Source organism: Schistocerca piceifrons, chromosome 7 (assembly GCF_021461385.2).
Source record: "Schistocerca piceifrons isolate TAMUIC-IGC-003096 chromosome 7, iqSchPice1.1, whole genome shotgun sequence".
NCBI lineage: Eukaryota > Metazoa > Arthropoda > Insecta > Orthoptera > Acrididae > Schistocerca > Schistocerca piceifrons.
In genome coordinates this window covers 35,948,337-35,968,457 of record NC_060144.1, presented here as the reverse complement: position 1 = coordinate 35,968,457, position 20,121 = coordinate 35,948,337, and the positions used below count along the sequence as shown (strand labels likewise).

The 20,121-nt window shown below is 39.4% G+C and overlaps 1 protein-coding gene across 1 annotated transcript in view; it reads right to left on the bottom strand.

The window, feature by feature from the left end:
• The window catches only part of LOC124804753 (AP-3 complex subunit beta-2), a 241,403-nt gene that overhangs the window by 130,497 nt on the left and 90,785 nt on the right, over window positions 1-20,121 (bottom strand). The window contains exon 10 of the mRNA XM_047265059.1: window positions 14,891-14,964. Within this exon, the coding sequence (XP_047121015.1) occupies window positions 14,891-14,964 (74 nt within the window). The remainder of the gene's footprint in view (window positions 1-14,890; window positions 14,965-20,121) is intronic.

Here is a 20,121-nt window from a genome sequence, read left to right as displayed (position 1 = left end):
GAATTTAGGTCAAGTTTGGTTATTGTGCAACTGAGTGGTTGGTATAAATTGCCTCACCACTTCTAATGTGCTCTTTCCTACAGTAGCTATTTACTATACTAAAGTAGTCACATTTGGTAACTGCAAGTTCATTCTCATTAGCCCAGTGTTCACTCAATCAAACTGGTTATTAAGACCAAACTCATTTATTAAGCAAATTCCAGTGTTACATTGTTGATTTTCTTTATTTAAATTTATGACTTGTCACCTGAATATGTTTTTTATATTTCATTTTATCTGTTTCTAATATCGTGTTATAATTTCATGTATTGACTTATTCCATGACCATGGAGATTTCTCCTTAATTTGGTCCCACGGAACAATAAATAAATAAATAAAAAATAAATAAATGATTAAGTTCTTTATCTTTCAGTCCTTGAATGTTAAGGTAACACATTTTAAGATCCACACTCTTATTGCTTACACACTGAACACTATGGTGATTTGTTTTCAAACCTTTTACAAGGCTTATCTTTTGGATTTCTGCCTCTTGTTGCCTTTTACTGAAAAATTGTTCACTTGGAGTGGTAGCACATCTACCACTGTATGCCTAATCTTCCCTCCTTGTGATGATATTGTAGGTGAGGCTGCTATTACAGGAATTGATGGAACTGCTGTTATGGTGTGTGGAGGCACTGTTGTGGCATCTGGTGACTGTGGAGATGTGGTTGTTGCTTCTTCTGCTGCTGCTGTTGAACACTGCTGATGAAGTGAGGTAGGTGCTGTAGGTGCTGCTGCTGCTGCTGCTGCTGCTGCTGCAGGCACTGTTGTGGCAACTGGTGACTATGGAGATGTAGATGTTGCTTCACCTTCTGCTGCTGTTGAATCCTGTAGATGAAGTGTGGTAGGTACTGCCACTGCAGCATTTGTTATGTGTGCAGGTACAATTGCTGCTTCCACCTCTAATGCCGCTTTAGAAGTAATCATTTCTTCACGCTCTGCTTGAGTCAAGGAAGGAATGGAAGAGCAGCAATTATTTCTTGGTCGTCAGATGCTTTTGGTATCATGCTGATGTATTGGCACAGTTGCCTCTGTTATTAAGTTGCATGCCATGTCTCATGTAACAGTCTCTTTGCAAGGAGTCCAGGCTTATAAAATATACATTTTGGTAGGCCCTGCAAATCTTTGAGTATTACCTGTTTGCTTTTAGGATTTCCACGTTCACACATGACCATTCCAAAAGGTCATGCCTATGTGGAATTCCGACTACAAAAATTGCTTTCTCTTCTGTTGAATTTAGTATTGCCTTATGGTTTCATGTTGCACTGTGGAGATTACTTTTATAAACATTATTGGCTCCAGCTATGATGACAATATGACGATCATTTTCAGTTTCTATATTTCTAAAGAGTTCTTGAATGGGTGCACCTGGTTTGACAATACTAGTTGCTGGTATACAATGGCTGTAACATAGTATTTTTGCAATTTCACATCCATTGCTATCAGAGAATATTTTCACTTTGAGTTTGTCTTCACTTTTCTTGCGGTAATTTCCACTCATGTGCTTGTAACTATGTAGATTCGGCGTGTTGTTGTTGTCATAGTTCTCCGTGGATTCCACATTTATATCTGAATCTAGTGCATGAAAATGGTTATTTGTTAGCACAGGATTTCTACAGTCACTAGGTTTCACACAACCAAGCCTTTTTAGCCTAGTAAACATCTGTTGCCTTGTTGTTTCTGACTTTATATCCATTTCAGAGCACTTGTTTATCGTAGACAGGACACTGAAACTGCTTTTATTGCCACAGTTCATTCCATTTGTTGTACTTATCACCTTTTCACTACTTTCTTCTGTGATCGTGCTAGTCCTGTGCTCCCAGTTCTGTGTTTTACTTGCTTTGACAATCGGGACATTACGCGCCTTTTTCAGTTCGGCATTTTCATTTTCTAAATGCGCAGTGTCCTGCATTAGTACATCTACAATTAATTGCACACTTGATACGTGTTCATTTAGCTTCACTATTTCACAGTTATAATTTACTATTGTTCCATTTTTCACTGCACAACTATAACTTTTGTTCACTTTCTCACTATAACCAACTGCACCGGACGCCATCTTGATACGTAACAGTCCATACTTCCACACTATTTGTTGCATACTCATCATAACAAAACTACTGATAAGCATGTGCAGTTGTGGGTAAAAGCTAGTATTGATAATACTGTTGTCAAGTCTGCAGCCAGATCATACGGTGTTACCTGTGGTTGTCTTCTCTCTGCAGAGTGGTATTATGTGGCTTTCCATGCTACTCTAACCTGTGCAAGCCTGTGAATAACTACTGCTACCCATGTCCTTCTAAACTGCTTACTGTATTCATCTCTTGGTCTCCCTCTATGATTTTTACCCCTCACACTTCCCTCTAATATTAAATTGGTGATCCCTTGAGATCTCCGACTGTGTCCACACACGAATCCACTCTTCTAGTAATGTTGCACCACAAATTTCCTTTCTCCTCAAATCTATTCAGTTATTATATTACATGATATATCCATCTAATCTCTAGCATTCTTCTATAGCACCATATTTCAGAAGCTTCTATTCTCTTTTGTCTATTCTGTTTATCATCCATGTTTCACTTCCATACATGGCTACACTCCACACAAATACTTTCAGAAAAAGAGTTACTAACACTTAACTCTATATTCGATATTAACAAATTACTCTTCTTTAGAAATGCTTTTCTTGCCACTGCCAGTCTACATTTTATATCCTCTCTAACTTCAGCCATAACTGTTATTTTGCTGTCCAAATAGTAAAACCTGTCTACTATTTTGTGTGTGTCATTTACTAATATAATTCCCTCAGCATCACCTGATTTAAACTGACTACATGCCATCATCCTTGTTTTGTTTTTGTTGATGTTCATCTTATATCCTCCTTTCAAGATACTCTCCATTCTGTTCAGCTACTCTTCTAAGTCATTTTCTGTCTCTGACAGAATGGCAATGTCATCAGCAAAGCTCAATGTTTTTATTTCTTCTCCCTGATCTTTAATTCCTACCCCAATTTTCTTTGCTTTCCTTTACTGCTTGCTCTATGTACAGATTGAATGTTAATGGGGATAGGCTACATCCCCGTCTCACTCCCTTCTCAACCACTGCTTCCCTTTCGTGTCCCTCGTCTCCTGTAACTGCCGTCTAGTTCCTGTAGAAGGTGTAAATAGCATTTCACTCCTGTATTTTACCCCTGCTGCCTTCAGAATGTCAAAGAGAGTATTCCAGTCAGCATTGTCAGAACTTTCTCTAAGTCTACAAATGCATTCCCTGTCAACTGCTTCATTTGCTATATTTTTATATTTTCTCCTATCATCAATTAAATTCAATGTCTCCTGTGTTATCCAAGGATTTCTATTACACCTTATCTTTTTACCTATTTGATCCTCTGCTGCTTTCGCTATTTCATCTCTCAAAGATTCCCATTCATCTTCTACTGTATTCCTTTCCCTGTTCTATTCAATCATTGTCTAACGCTCCCTCTGAAACTCTCAATGACCTCTTGTTCTTTCAACCTATCCAGGTCTCGTCTCCTTAAATTCATACCTTTTATCAATTTTCTCAGTTTAAGTCTACAGTTCATAACCAATAAATTGGGGCCCAAGTCCACTTCTGCCCCTGTAAATGTCTTACAATCTACAATTTGATTCCAAAATCCATGTCTTACCATTATGTAATCAATCTGAAACCTTTGAAGGTCTCTTACCATGTACAGCCTTCTTCCACGATTCTTAAACCAAGTGCTAGCGATGATTAAATTGTGCTCTGTGCAAATTTCTACCAGGCGGCTTCCTCTTTTACTCCTTTCCCCCAATTTCATATTCATCTACTATTTTTCCTTCTCTTCCTTTTCTTACTGTCAAATTCCAGTCGCACATCACAATTAAATTTTCATCTCCAACAATGCAGGAAAAGACAGACTGCTACTTACCGTAAAGAAGATATGTCCCCTGCAAACAGGCACAATTAAAAGACACTCACATAAAGCTTTCAGCCACAGCCTTTGTCACTAAAACACACACACACACACACACACACACACACACACACACACACAAGCAAGCATACTTCACGCACACACAACTACTAACTCCAGCATCTCAGGCCAGAATGCAGTGTTATGTGGGATGCAAGCAGCAATCTGGAGGGTAGGGGGAGGGGAAAGGGAAGCGATAATAGTGTACGGGTGGAGAGAGAGACAAATGATGTCTGGTGGAGTTTGCAGGGACCAGACTGCCAACAGACATACTGTCAGGAGGTTGTGGGTCAGGGCGTGGGGAAATAGAATTGCCGTTTCTGCATCATTGCCATTTCCTTTACACTATTCCTGCCACAATCGACCCTTGCTTCATCTTTCTGCACCAGTTCAGAAAAGTATCCCTTTCCCTGGCTAAAACCCAGTCCACCATGCTGTTTCCCAAATGTTGCCTAAACCGTGGAATCTCCCCAAACAGCCTAACTGTAAAGATTCCTTTCTCTGGACCCCAGCCCTGCTACACCTTTTCAGATTTCGCCAATCCCTGGTGCTCACAAACCTGGTACTGCAAAAACACATCTCCATGGCACAGGCATTCCAGAACCACCTCTGCTCCCTCCACAAGGTACTACTACTCTGCAATCCCTGCTCCGTATATGACATCACTGAAATTGATGTACTTGCTCTCCAGAACCAGGAGGGGTATTCCAGACACAACTTCCAAGGTGGCAGTAGGATGTCAGCATGTTGACATCCTACTGCCACCTTGGAGCTATACCATCCAACCCCTATTGCACCCACAGTGCTCCTCCTCATCCATCCCTCATAGTAGCTAAACTCTGCCTAGCTGACTTTTTCAACTTGCCACATCTCCCAAAACTCTCTACAAACTCTGCACCAAATCCAGAGTCAAAATGTTCCCATAACACTGTTGTTAACCTTTCCACCAAAACCCTCAACTTCACAGAAGTTTCAGTTGTATCCAAAGGCCTCATCTTTAGCCATACACTCAAGTTTAACCATGCTGGACTTTTCAGAGTCCTACTTTCCTTCTCCCAATCCCTGCAATGGAAGCACTTCTTTGCTGCCAATACCTCAAACCAAAACTACCCAAATTCCAACAGTGAACCCTGCCTCCTCCAGTTCATACCACAATCCAACTGTGATCCTACCCCCCTCTCCCCCTCCCACCTAACCACCTATTGGTCACCTGCCGGGAAATCCTTACCTCCAACTTAGCCTCGCCATCCTTGCCTAGGTCCCTTCTTCAAAACGCCAACATTTCAGTAAAAGAAAGAACAGCCATACACAACATCAAAACGAATCCTGACTTAATCATCCTACCCGCAGACAAAGGTTCTATCACCGCTGTTTTGAATCGCAGTGACTACTTGGCAAAGGCCTCCAACAATTATCTGACTCCTCCACCTATAAACTTTGCAAAAGTGCTCCCATCCCACAAGTCCAACACAAACTCTAGTCCCTGCTTAAAGCTTTAGGGCCTCCCCAGAACATCTTCCATGAATCCAATTCCCTCCTCAAACCTATGACACCCCACACACACCTTCTACATGATTCCCAAAATCCACAAACCCAACAATCCTGGACGCCCCATTGTGGCTGGTTATTGTGACCCCACTGAAAGATTCTCAGCCCTCACTGACCAACACCTCCAAACAATTGCCTGTAATCTAGCCTCCCACAGTGAAGACACCAACCCATTCCTTCACCGACTCTCCACCATCCCCACCCTTTACCTCCTGGATCCCTACGTGTCTTGTTGACGTCACCTAGATTAGATTAATACTAGTTCCATGGATCATGAATACGATATTTCGTAATGATGTGGAACGAGTCAAATTTTCCAATACATGACATAATTAAGTTAATTTAACAACATAATTAAGTTAATATAACAACTTTTTTATTTTTAGTTGTTTTTTTAAATTTTTTAAAACTTTTTTATAATTTTTTTGTTCGTTTTTTTTTCTTTTTTTCTTAATTTATATCGAAAAATTCCTCTATGGAGTAGAAGGAGTTGTCATTCAGAAATTCTTTTAATTTCTTCTTAAATACTTGTTGGTTATCTGTCAGACTTTTGATACTATTTGGTAAGTGACCAAAGACTTTAGTGCCAGTATAATTCACCCCTTTCTGTGCCAAAGTTAGATTTAATCTTGAATAGTGAAGATCATCCTTTCTCCTAGTATTGTAGTTATGCACACTGCTATTACTTTTGAATTGGGTTTGGTTGTTAATAACAAATTTCATAAGAGAGTATATATACTGAGAAGCTACTGTGAATATCCCTAGATCCTTAAATAGATGTCTGCAGGATGACCTTGGGTGGACTCCAGCTATTATTCTGATTACACGCTTTTGTGCAATAAATACTTTATTCCTCAGTGATGAATTACCCCAAAATATGATGCCATATGCAAGCAATGAGTGAAAATAGCCGTAGTAAGCTAATTTACTAAGATGTTTATCACCAAAATTTGCAATGACCTTTATTGCATAAGTAGCTGAACTCAAACGTTTCAGCAGATCATCAATGTGTTTCTTCCAATTTAATCTCTCATCAATGGATAAACTTAAAAATTTTGAATATTCTACCTTAGCTATATGCTTCTGATCTAGGTCTATATTTATTAATGGCATCATACCATTTACTGTACGGAAGTGTATGTACTGTGTCTTATCGAAATTCAGTGAGAGTCCGTTTACAAGGAACCACTTAGTAATTTTCTGAAACACATTATTGACAATTTCTTCAGTTAATTCTTGTCTGTCAGGTGTGATTACTATACTTGTATCATCAGCAAAGAGAACTAACTTTGCCTCTTCATGAATATAGAATGGCAAGTCATTAATATATATTAAGAACAACAAAGGACCCACGACCGACCCTTGTGGAACCCCATTCTTGATAGTTCCCCAGTTTGAGGAATGCGCTGATCTTTGCATATTACGAGAACTGCTTATTTCAACTTTCTGCACTCTTCCAGTTAGGTATGAATTAAACCATTTGTGCACTGTCCCACTCGTGCCACAATACTTGAGCTTGTCTAGCAGAATTTCATGATTCACACAATCAAAAGCCTTTGAGAGATCACAAAAAATCCCAATGGGTGGCATTCGGTTATTCAGATCATTCAAAATTTGATTGGTGAAAGCATATATGGCATTTTCTGTTGAAAAACCTTTCTGGAAACCAAACTGACATTTTGTTAGTACTTCATTTTTACAGATATGTGAAGCTACTCTTGAATACATTGCTTTCTCAAAAATTTTGGATAAAGCTGTTAGAAGAGAGATTGAACGGTAACTGTTGACATCAGATCTATCCCCTTTTTTTATGCAAAGGTATAACAATAGCATATTTCAGTCTATCAGGGAAAATGCCCTGTTCCAGAGAGCTATTACACAGGTGGCTGAGAATCTTACTTATCTGTTGAGAACAAGCTTTTAGTAATTTGCTGGAAATGCCATCAATTCCATGTGAGTTTTTGCTTTTAAGCAGGTTTATTATTTTCCTAATTTCAGAGGGAGAAGTGGGTAAGATTTCAATTGTATCAAATTGCATAGGTATGGCCTGTTCCATTAACTGCCTAGCATCTTCTAATGAACACCTGGATCCTACTATATTCACAACATTTAGAAAATGATTATTAAAAATGTTTTCAACTTCTGACTTTTTATTTGTAAAGTTTTCATTCAATTTGATGGTGATACTGTCTTCCTGTGCTCTTGGTTGACCTGTTTCTCTTTTAATAATATTCCAAATTGTTTTAATTTTATTATCAGAGTTGCTGATTTCAGACATGATACACATACTTCTGGATTTTTTAATAACCTTTCTTAATATAGCACCATAGTTTTTATAATGTTTGATAGTTTTTGGGTCACTACTCTTTCTTGCTGTCAGATACATTTCCCTTTTCCGGTTACAAGATATTTTTATACCCTTAGTGAGCCATGGTTTGTTACATGGTTTCTACCGAGTATAACTATTTTCTTGGGGAAGCGGTTTTCAAATGCATTTACAAAAGTGTCACGAAATAAATTATATTTTAAATTGGCATCAGGTTCACGGTACACCTGAACTATTTTCTTGGGGAAGCAGTTTTCAAATGCATTTACAAAAGTGTCATGAAATAAATCATATTTTAAATTGGAATCAGGTTCACGGTACACCTCATCCCAGTCTAACTGCTGTAGGCTTTCCCTGAAATTTGTAATTGTTGAATCATTGAATGAACGTACTACTTTGGAGGACTGTTTAGTACTGCTGAATGGAGCTATGTCATATATTGTAATTAGCTGTGCACCATGATCAGAAAGACCATTCTCAACAGGCTGAGCATTTATCTGGTTAAACTTATCTTGGTCTATAAAGAAGTTATCTATCAGTGAGCTGCTATCCTTTACCACCCAAGTAGGAAAATCGATAACGGGTGTCAAATTGAAAGAACCGAGTAATACTTCGAGGTCATTTTTCCTATTACCCTCTTTCAGAGAATCTACACTGAAGTCCTCACAAATAATAATTTGCTTCCCCCTGTTTGACAGATAGCACAACAAGGAATCCAAATTTTTCAGAAATAGACGAAAATTTCCTGATGGGGACCTATACACAGTTACAATTATAAATGTGCCTTTATTTAACTTAAGCTTACAGGCACATGCTTCAACATGTTTCTCTGCACAAAACTTTTTTGTTTCTATACTTTTTGCACAATGATAACTTTTGATATATATGGCAACTCCTCCTTTCTCCATATTTTCTCTAATTACATGTGCAGAGAGCTTATATCCACTTACATTTACCTTATCCATATCAGTAACAATGTGATGCTCAGACAGGCATAGTATATCTATTTCATCCTCAGTTTCTAAATCTTCTAAACACACCAGAAGCTCATCTATTTTATTCTTTAAACTCCCAATGTTTTGATGAAATATACTTACATTATTTTTAATTATACTTTTATGAGAACCTTTCCCTATTCTAACATTTGCAGTACTCTCCTGTCTGACTTTCTCATTGTGCTTAGGCCTAGTTCCTATACCAGTGGTCACATGGTGTTCAGAGAGGCAGATTATGTCAACTGGGTTGGGTGACTAATTCATCAATGCAATTACCTAGGACTGAGATACAACTTGGTGGAGATAAAATTTCTGGTGATTGGTGAAAATTTATAATTGACAGCTGTGATTGGTGATCTAATGTGCAAGAATTGTGCAATGTAACAGATTTGATGTCCACTCCTCTCTTTTTTCTCCCCACCTGTACACTACGATCCCTTCCGCTATCCTGCCCCCTGCAGACTGCTGCTTGTGTCCCACATGAGGCTGCATTCCGGCCCCAGATGCTGGAGTTGGCAGTGGCTGTTGGCTGTGGCTGAAAGCTTTATGCAAGTGTTTTAATTGTGCCTGTCTGCAATTTGACATGTCTTCTTCACAGTAAGTAGCAATCTGTCCTTTCCTACATTGTTGATATTCCTACCTGGAGTTACCACTGTGTGATAAAATTTTCATTTTCCTTAATTATCTGAATAATTTATTTTATCTCATCATACATTTCTTCAGTTTCTTTGTCATCTGTGGAGTTAGTTGGCACATGAAGATAGGCAAAAGAATGGACTCGCAAAATTAAAGACAACTATCTTTAGCAGTGCTTTGCTGTAGAATATTTGAACACTTTCTCAGTTCAAATATAATAAATTTCCTTGAGAGGAAAAAGCTTCTGTCCAGAAATCAGCATTGTTTTAGAAAGCATCTCCAATGTGAAACTCACCTTGCCCTTTTCTCATAGGAAAGCCTGCAAATCATGGATGAAGGGTAACAGACGATTCCATATTCCTCGATTTCCGTAAAGTATTATGTCAAAGCGGTAGGTGGATCAAAACGAAATGTCCAGACACTCTATGACCAAAATGGTACTGAAACAGAGGATGACAGACTAAAGGCCAAAATAGTAAATGTCTTTTTCCAAAGCTGTTTCAAAGAGGAAGACTGCACTGTAGTTCCTTCTCTAGATTGCCTCACAGGTGACAAAATGGTAGATATCTAAATAGATGACAGAGGGATAGAAAAACAATTAAAATCAGATGGGATACCAGTTCGATTTTACACAGAGTATGCGAAGGAACTTGTCCCTCTTCTTGCAGCGGTGTACCGTAGGTCTCTAGAAGAGTGTAGCATTCCAAAAGATTGGAAAAAGGCACAGGTCATCCCTGTTTTCAAGAAGGGATGTCGAACAGATGTGCAGAACTATATCTCTTAATGTATAACAGTTGTAGAATTTAGGAACACATATTATGTTCGAGTATGACGACTAGAAATCTACTCTGTAGGAATCAGCATGGGTTTCGAAAAAGACGATCATGTGAAACTCAGGTCGCACTATTCGTCCACGAGACTCAGAGGGCCATAGACACGGGTTCCCAGGTAGATGCCATGTTTCTTGACTTTCGCAAGGTGTTTGATACAGTTCCCCCCAGTTGTTTAATGAACAAAGTACGAGCATATGGACTATCAGACCAATTGTGTGATTGAATTGAAGAGTTCCTAGATAACAGAGCGCAGCATGTCATTCTCAATGGAGAGAAGTCTTCTGAAGTAAGAGTGATTTTAGGTGTGCCGAAGGGGAGTGTCGTAGGACCATTGTTATTCACAATATATATAAATGTCCTTGTGGATAACATCGGAAGTTCACTGAGGCTTTTTGCGGATGATGCTGTAGCATATCGAGAGGTTGTAACAATGGGAAATTGTACTGAAATGCAGGAGGATCTGCAACGAATTGACGAATGGTGAAGGAAATGGCAATTGAATCTAAATGTAGACAAGTGTAATGTGCAGCGAATACATAGAAAGAAAGATCCTTTATTATTTAGCTACAATATAGGAGGTCAGCAACTGGAAGCAGTTAATTCCATAAATTATCTGGGAGTAGGCATTAGGAGTGATTTAAAATGGAATGACCATATAAAATTACCGTATTTACTCGAATTTAAGCCGCACTCGAATCTAAGCCGCACCTGAAAAATGAGACTCGAAATCGAGGAAAAAAAATTTTCCTGAATCTAAGCCGCACCTGAAATCTGAGACTCGAAATTCAAGGGGAAAGAAAAGTTTTAGGCCGCACTTCCAAATCGAAACAAAGTTGGTCCATTGTAATATGAGACACAATTAGGTTGAATGAACGACGATACGGCTGTAGTAGTTTGGTTCGAGTCGTAAGCTTAGCAGTTAAGCTTTACCAGGTAGCCGTTGTTATGCGTCAGGCGCTCCATCCGAATTTATACAGGTGCCCTTCCTTTTTCACATGCTTCGTCTGGTTTGAATTGATTGCTTACGTTTCTTTGATCTGACAAGTGCAGTTCTCTTTGTTATAGGTGTTTCCGTCACTCAAAGCTGAAAATGCATTACTGTACTGTGTCATGCATTGTTTGTCGCATTCTGAAAATGAGGGTTTACGGCCTGTCGCCGCTTGCGGCATGGCTTGCTTTTGTGCACGCTACCGCCGCTTACAATTAAAAAAAAAAACAAAGAGAGAAATCGTCTCATTAGCGAAACAATGGCAAGAGACTGCTATTCGTTGCTACTTACACTGCTGCTTTCTTTGATAATGATCAACAAGAACCAAATAATAGACTGCGTATGATAGAAGATGTTCTGAACGAGAATTTAGCGAAAATTTTTTCTGTTTGAAAATATTTGCAGACGCCTCTTTAGTACATTACATTATGCGCAGAAATTAGAGTCATCTTAAATTTAAAAATCTAGTCAATTGCCGTGCTTCATTTCTGACTGTATCACTATTAGGCATAAGAATAATACGAATATAAACATGACATGGTATGTATAGTCTTCCGCGTCTGCTGTTGTCTCACTCTAGTTTCGTAGTTTATTAGGCGGACAGGATTTAAATGAGATAGCAGCAAACACGAAAGAATACATGGCAAAATGTTTATATTCGTATTATTCTTATGGTGAAGAGAATACTGCATGTGATTCACAATTCATAAAAGTTCCTATTAGCAACCATTTCTTCTCACAGTTAGGAAAAAATTCAGAAAGCAGAGTTGGCCATATTGACAAATATCCCAAACAGTCTTGCCAGTCGGATTTTCGTAGTACATTGAAATGCTGCTACGTTCGAAGAGGAACAATACGGAATTTGTATTTACTTCGTTGGATAATGTATGAAAATGCAGTGGTCGAAACTCGGGGCGGAGAAAAAAAAGCTCGTCTTCCACCTTTTTTTTATTTATTTACTGACGCAGAGGTTTTGGTGCCAGTATTTGTCTTTGCGCCTGTGAAGCATGCCTGCGTAGCGCTACATATATTCGACGACAGAAATTAGTTGTGGCGGCACCTACCAACATTTTTCAGAACTTCCGCTTACGTTGCACTCGATTCTAAGCTGCAGGCGGTTTTTTGAATTACAAAAACCAGAAAAAAAGTGCGGCTTAGATTCGAGTAAATACGGTAATTGTCAGTAAAGCAGATGCCAGACAGATTCATTGGAAGAATCCTAAGGAAATACAGTCTGAAAACAAAGGAAGTAGGTTAGAGTACACTTGTTCACCCACTGCTTGAATGCTGCTCACCGGTGTGGGATCCGTACGAGATAGGGTTAATAGAAGAGAGAGAGAAGATCCAACGGCGAGCAGTACGCTTGATTACAGGATCATTTAGTAATCACGAAAGCGTTACGAAGATGATAGATAAACTCCAGTGGAAGACTCTGCAAGACAGACGCTCAGCAGCTTGGTATGGGCTTTTGTTGAAGCTTCCTTCACCGAGGAGTCGAGCAGTATATTGCTCCCTCCTATGTATATCTCACGAAGAGACCATGAGGATAAAATCAGAGAGATTAGAGCCCACATAGAGGCATACCGACAATCTTTCTTTGCACGAACAATACGAGACTGGAATGGAAGGGAGAACCAATAGAGGTACTCAAGGTACCCTCCACCACACACCGTCAGGTGGCTTGCGGAGTATGGATGTAGATGTAGGAGTCTGGTAGGACCACTTTTATTTTCTATATACATAATCTGATCTGGCAGACAGGGTAGGCAGCAGTCTGTGGCTATTTGCTGATGATTCTATGGTGTTTGAGTGACTGTAGTAAAATACTAGATGACTTACATGTAATTTGTAGTTGGCATGATGAATGGTAGCTACCTCTAGGAGTAGAAAAGTGTAGATAAATGCAGATGAGTAAGCAAAACAAATCCTTAATATTCAAATACAGTATTAGTGGTGTGCTGATTGACACAGTCACACTGATTAAAATCTAGCTGTAATATTATAAAGGAATTCAAAATGGAATGAGCAAGTAAGGACTTTAGTAGGGAAGGCGAATGACTAGATTCTTACCAGCAGGTCTGAACAACATGCAAGTATCACAGATGTGCTTTGGGAACTCAAATGGGAAACACTGAAGGGAAGATGACGTTCTTCTCTGTGAACACTACTGGCATTCGAGGCTGACGGCAAAATGGTTCTACTGCCACCAATGTACATTTTGTGTAAGGACCATGAAGATAAGATCAGAGAGATTAGGGCTCATATGGAGTCACATAGACAGTCATTTTTCCCGCACTCTATTTGTGGCGTATATATGTAGATGAAGATACTACTAGAGTGGGTGAGGGCTTTGTGTCTATCTTAGCTATGATAATGCATTAACTATGCTATTCATAATAGGTTACCCATATTCCTATTTTCTAATTCATAATTACCGTATTTACTCGAATCTAAGCCGCACTCGCACTGAAATTCTGCTACTTTCGAAGATGAACAATACGTAATTTGTATTTACTTCGTTGGATAATGTATGAAAATGCAGTGGTCGAAACTCGGGGCGGAGAAAAAAAAGCTCGTCTTCCACCTTTTTTTTTTTTTTTTTTTTTTTTACTGACACAGAGGTTTTGGCACCAGTATTTATCTCGTTGCCTACACAGCATGCCTGTGTAGCGCTACATACATTCGACGGCAGAAGTTAGTTGTGGCGGCACCTACCAACATTTTTCAGAACTTCCGCTTGCTTTGCACTCGATTCTAAGCCGCAGGCGGTTTTTTGGATTACAAAAACCGGAAAAAGGTGCGGCTTAGATTCGAGTAAATACGGTAAACGTACTCCTGCATTATCACTATTTGATTTTGTATTTATAACCCCGTTTTCACCTGACCACAAGTCCTATTCTTCCTGACACCAAATTTCACTACTTCCCACTGGAACTTCAACCTGCTTTCCTTTTTAAATTTTCTAATCTTCCTGCCCAATTAAGGGATCCCACACTGAAATCCATAAACGCCAGTTTTTTGTTTTTTACTGATGACATCCTCCCGAGTAGTCCCCACGCAGAGATCTGAATGACGGAACCATTTTACCTCCAGAATATTTCACCCAAGAGGACGCCATCATCATTTAACCATACAGTAGAGCTGCATGCCCTCTGGAATAATTACAGCTGTAGTTTCCCCTTGCTTTCAGCCGTTTGCAGTACCAGCATGGCAAGGCCATTTTAGATTGCATTACAAGGCCAGATCAGTCAATTATCCAGACTATTGCCCCTGCATCTACTATTCTCTCTTCAGGAACCACACATTTGCTTGACCTCTCAACAGATACCCATCCATTGTGGTTGCACCTACAGTATGGCTACCTGTATCACTGAGGCTGGCAAGCTACTCCACCAAGGGCAAGGTCTGTGATTCATGGTGGGGCTTAAGGGACTTTCAGAGTTTGTATTGACTGAGTTTTTACAAATGGGTATTCTGAATACAAATACATGACCATCGTTCACAACATGCTGAAGTTAACCAATATAGCCTGACTTAAAATGAGATACTCACCATCGCGGTTAGAGAGCAAAGACACCAGTCCATTCAGACATGTGTCCGTTACTTCTTTTATGTTTGACGCACATCTGAAAAAGAACAGCTTTCAAATGAAATGTACTTCTACATTCAAACATTTAAGATATTTAAAAGAAATGTTAATAATGTTCAATACATGAAACAAATGTTTAGAATAACATTACTGAGGCCCTCATCCTCCTTCCAACAGCTCAATAATATTTGAACCATCAAGATCATTCATTGTTTTCCTAATTACTAATTGTCTTCACACTTTCAGGTAGCCACTCTAAAATATTGTGAATATTGGTTCTAATAAGGAGATAAATTCAATTATTAGATTAATTTATTGTAACCAGCCACTGCTCTAATATGCAAGGACAATACTTTGTTGTTCATTTCTGTCTACTGTTCTATTAATACCTTCCCATCACTGAATCAGCACTTGCAGTATCAGGATTAATTCTATGTAAAGTATGCCTTTCCCACAAGTCATCATATGTACCATACTGGTAACAGCAATATTTTTAATGTGGGAATATTCGTGCAGGGCAGTAATATAACACAAATATCCAGTTGTTACGAGAGTGTGCTGAAAGGTAATGCTTCCAAATTTTTGTGTGAAAACTCATGCAGCTTATTAAATAAAACAATCATTATTAACATTCTACATCTTTGCTCTTCATGTCTACACATTTATACTCAACATAGTCACTCTTGCAACGAACGTGTCTCCTGACGAGCGACCAGTTTATTGATACTGTTACTGTAGAATGTTTCACATTATTGATGGACCCACAACCTCACTTCTGTCAAAGTGAAGCCTTTAGGTTTTGGAAACAGATGAAAATTGGATGGGGCCAAGTTGTGACTGTATGGAGGATGACTGACGACAGTGAACCCAAGGAGCCACCATTGCTGCAGATGTCGCAGTGCTCATGTGCGGTCTGGCACTGTCGTGCTGAAGGAGAGGATGCTCCATGTGTGGACAAGCTGTTTGAATTTAAATTTTTTTTTACATCATGATGTTTCTCATGCAACACAGTTATGTTACACACCACCATGTTACGCGCTAGAATTCAGTACCACCTAATAGCAGAAGGATGGAAATATGTAGACATGAGGAAGCTTTAGGAGTTCTCACAAATTCAGAGGCATTACTTTTCAGCATGCCCTCATAGATGGAGTAAGAAAAGTGTGCAGATAACAAATATGGCTCAAAAGAAAGTTTATTTAGAGTTAATACAGAAAAATTCTATGTTGCTTAGGAAAGCAAGTTACTGTCAGCTTTAATCAAACTTCCTGATTTTTCTTTTGAGTCATCAATCTTCTGACTGGTGTGATGTGGCCCGCCACAAATTCCTCTCCTGTGCCAGCCTCTTCATCTCAAGAGTAAAACTTGCAACCTGTATTCTCAATTATTTGCCGGATGTATTCCAATCTCTTGTCTTCCTCTACAGTTTTTGCCCTCTACAGCTCTCTCTAGTACCGTGGAAGACATTCCCTGATGTCTTAATAGATATCCTATCATCTTTCCCGTTCTCTTTGTCAGTCTTTTCCACATATTCCTTTCCTCTCCAATTCTGCACAGAACCTCCTCACTCCTTACCTTATCAACCTATCCAATTTTCAACATTCGCCTGTAGCACCACATCTCATATGCTTTGATTCTCTTCTGTTTTGGTTTTCTCACGATCCATGTTTCACTACCTTACAATGCTGTGCTCCAAATGCACATCCTCAGAAATTTCTTCCTCAAATTAAGGTCTATCTTAATAGACTTCCCTTGACTAGGAATGCTCTTTTAACTTCCTCTACTTTGTTACCATCAATCCTGTTTTTTTAAGTTTCTCACTGTTCTCATTTCTCCTACTTCTCATTTTCTCATTACTTTCGTCTTTCTTGGATTTACTCTCAATCCGTATTCTGTACTCATTAGACTGTTCATTCTATTCAGCAGATCAAGTAATTCTACTTAAATTTCACTGAGGATAGCAATGTCACTGATAGGTTTTCACCTTCAATTTTAATCCGACTCCACCTTTCTTTTATTTCCATCACTGCTGCTTCAATGTACAGACTAAACAGTAAGTGCTGAAGATTACTTCCTGATAAATAAAGATTACGGGAGCTAGCTGATATAAAAGCATGGCAGGACCTAAATTTATTACTGAAAGTGCTTTTTTTTATAGTGATGTGTGTAAGGTTCAATTTGTGGAAAGGGGGGGGGGGGGGGAGGGGTGTCCTATGACAAGTTAACCCCACTTCAAAACAGACTCGGTTTTGTTAAATATATTTCGAACTTGTGATTCTTGTACAGGTGTATTACTACTGTACAGAATGCAGCGAGACTTGAGTATCTCAAAATATGATGTACAGTAGATGCTATCCAATCGGCACTGTGTATGTCCATGGAGCAACTGAGGATGTTATAGTTTATGATCAACTAGGGTTATGGAAATTACAGAACTTTGTCTGCAGTAATTGCAAAAGTTATTCTAATACATACAAAATCGTTACTGCAGAAGGACAACATTTTCAGCTTTGTCTTCTTGATTTCGATCACAATTATTGCAATTTCTGACGTTCTCTTAGTAAGACATTCAAAGGTGAAAATGTTGTCCCGCCACAATTTGCACAGACTGTAAACATTGCTCTAAGGAGATAAAATCAATTTTGATCTGTGTTTTCCAATTGTGTTAAACATTATCGCTGTTTACAGACAGTGTTTCTTTAAGTGCAAAATGCCATATGAAGATGAAGAAATAACAGTTCGAAAGGTTCTTTTGAACTTGTGGGGAGTAAACCATCTGTTACATTTTATGTGGAGTATAGACTCCTGGATTATTCACGATGTCTTTGAATTTCAAACAAATTAAAGATATATAGATGTTCTTTGCAGTTCACAATTACAAGATGTAATGAAGTATTATATACTGTGGTAAATAACCTGAATTTTTACATGACACCTGATGTTTCCAATTTTAGCAGCAGAATGATCATATCACTTGTCGGAATAAAAAAACAAATCTTCAGCCACACTGTACAGACAATCCACTACTGTGGTTCCCCCAACTTGAGAACCAATTTGTCTTGGCCTGCATCACCTTGGATGAAACTAAACAGTTATGCAGTGACTGATCATAATGAACAAATATCTATGGAAGTCGAGTACATCCTAGCTTCACTGCCAAGCACTGAAAACTAAACCTCTTACAAGTATGTGGTTGTAATGCACTTGTCACAGTCACAAACCAAGTAATTTGAAATTTGCTCTGAAGTGGAGAACCTGTTGATAGCACAAACACTTCAACTACTTTGTAGTCTTCGCATGCTGGCAGGCAATGCAGTTAATGATGATTTTCTGCAGAAATCATTGCTGTCACATGAACAGAAAATAAGCCCACTGGTTATTGCAATGCTCTTGTTCACAAAGCTGACTGAACAGTCAAGACGCATCCCTCCTGGCACAATACAGCCATTAGTGCCAGTATCGAGAGTCTGCTGGAAGCACAAGTAAGTGAATTATCTAAGCAAGCTGTGACCCTATAAATATGGCGCTCAACAAGTGCATTGAGCAAAAACAAGTGTTCACCCATAAGGAAGAATATCTACTGGTATCACAAAAAAACTGCAAATTGCAGCAATGGTGAAAGATGTCAAAGCAGACAGTTGTCGACGTTTCATAACAGAGCTCTCTACCATGCTTCAAGTTCTTGTTGATAGAGGTGATGATGGCTCAGCTTATTCTTCGTCTCGTCTTTCGTGGCAAAATACCAATTGCAGTCACCTGTATGATGCAAACTGATCTTCCATAAAGACCTACGGCTACATCACCTTACATCTACACTACAATTTTCAACATTAATTTGTACGGAGCTTCACTGTTGCCAAAATGGTGTACTAAAATGTTAGAAAAGATTTCTTATCATCTTATGGCCTTCTCCCTCTTCTCTGCCAATGATACCTGCTTGGCTCTACAACACAGCTGTCTTATTGTGGACGCTAATGATATGCCAATGCTGTTGACATCAGAGTGATTGTTGATGATTCATAACACAATGACTTGTTTTGCCAATTCACTGAAATCACCGGTCTACAGCCTGCAGCTGTAGCACGAGTAAAAAATTCAAGACGAAACCACACTGTAATTACACAGGATCACCAGTTCAAGCAAGACCTCATCATCTGTCTCCAGACAAACTCCAGATCACAAAGTAAGATTTCTTTCTACGAAGAGCACAAGGAAACTGTTGCCCTTTATACAGTAGCTGGGCCTCATCACTTCATGTTGTCCCTAAGAAGAGCAACAGATGGCACTCTTGTGGAGACTGTCATCACCTTAAGGCCAGGATTATACGTAATCACTATCCTGTGCCACAATGAAGACTTTACTATGTACATTCATGGCAAGACTGTTTTCTCCAAGATTGACTTCACCCATGCTGTTTATCACATACCCACTTCACTGACAATATTTTGAAAAGGATAGCTTGCTACTCACCTTATAGAAGAGATGTTGAGCCACAGACACAAACAAAAAAATGACTGCTAAATGTGAGCTTTTGGCCAAAAGGCTTTCTTCTACAGCACACACGCACGCACGCACGCACGCACACACGCACGCACGCAAATGCAACTCGCACACATGTCTGCAGTCTCGGGCAACTGAATCCATAATGCGAGCAGCAGCACCAGTACATGATGGGAGTGGCAACTGGCTGGGGGTGAGGAGGAGGCTGGGGCAGGGAGGGGGTGGGATAGTATGGTGCGGGTGGCAGATAGTGAAGTGCTGCAGTTTAAACAGAAGGCAGGAGAAAAGTTGGGAAGAAGGGGGGGGGGGGGGGGGGAGTTATGGAAAAAAGAGAGGTAAAAAGAAATTAAAAAACTGGGTGTAGCGGTGAAGTGACAGATGTGTAGTGCTGGAATAGGAACAGGGAGGGGGCTGGTTGGGTGAGGACAGTGACTAATGAAGGTTGACGCCAGGCGAGTTACAGGAACACAGGATGTATTGCAAGGAAAGTTCCCACCTGCCCAATTCAGAAAAGCTGGTGTTGGTGGGAAGGATCCATATGGCACAGGTTGTGAAGTAGTCATTGAAATGAGGGATACCATGTTTGACAGCGAGTTCAGCAACAGGGTGGTCCACTTGTTTCTTGGCCACAGTTTGTTGGTGGCCATTTATGAGGACAGACGGCTTCTTGGTTGCCATGCCTACATATAATGCA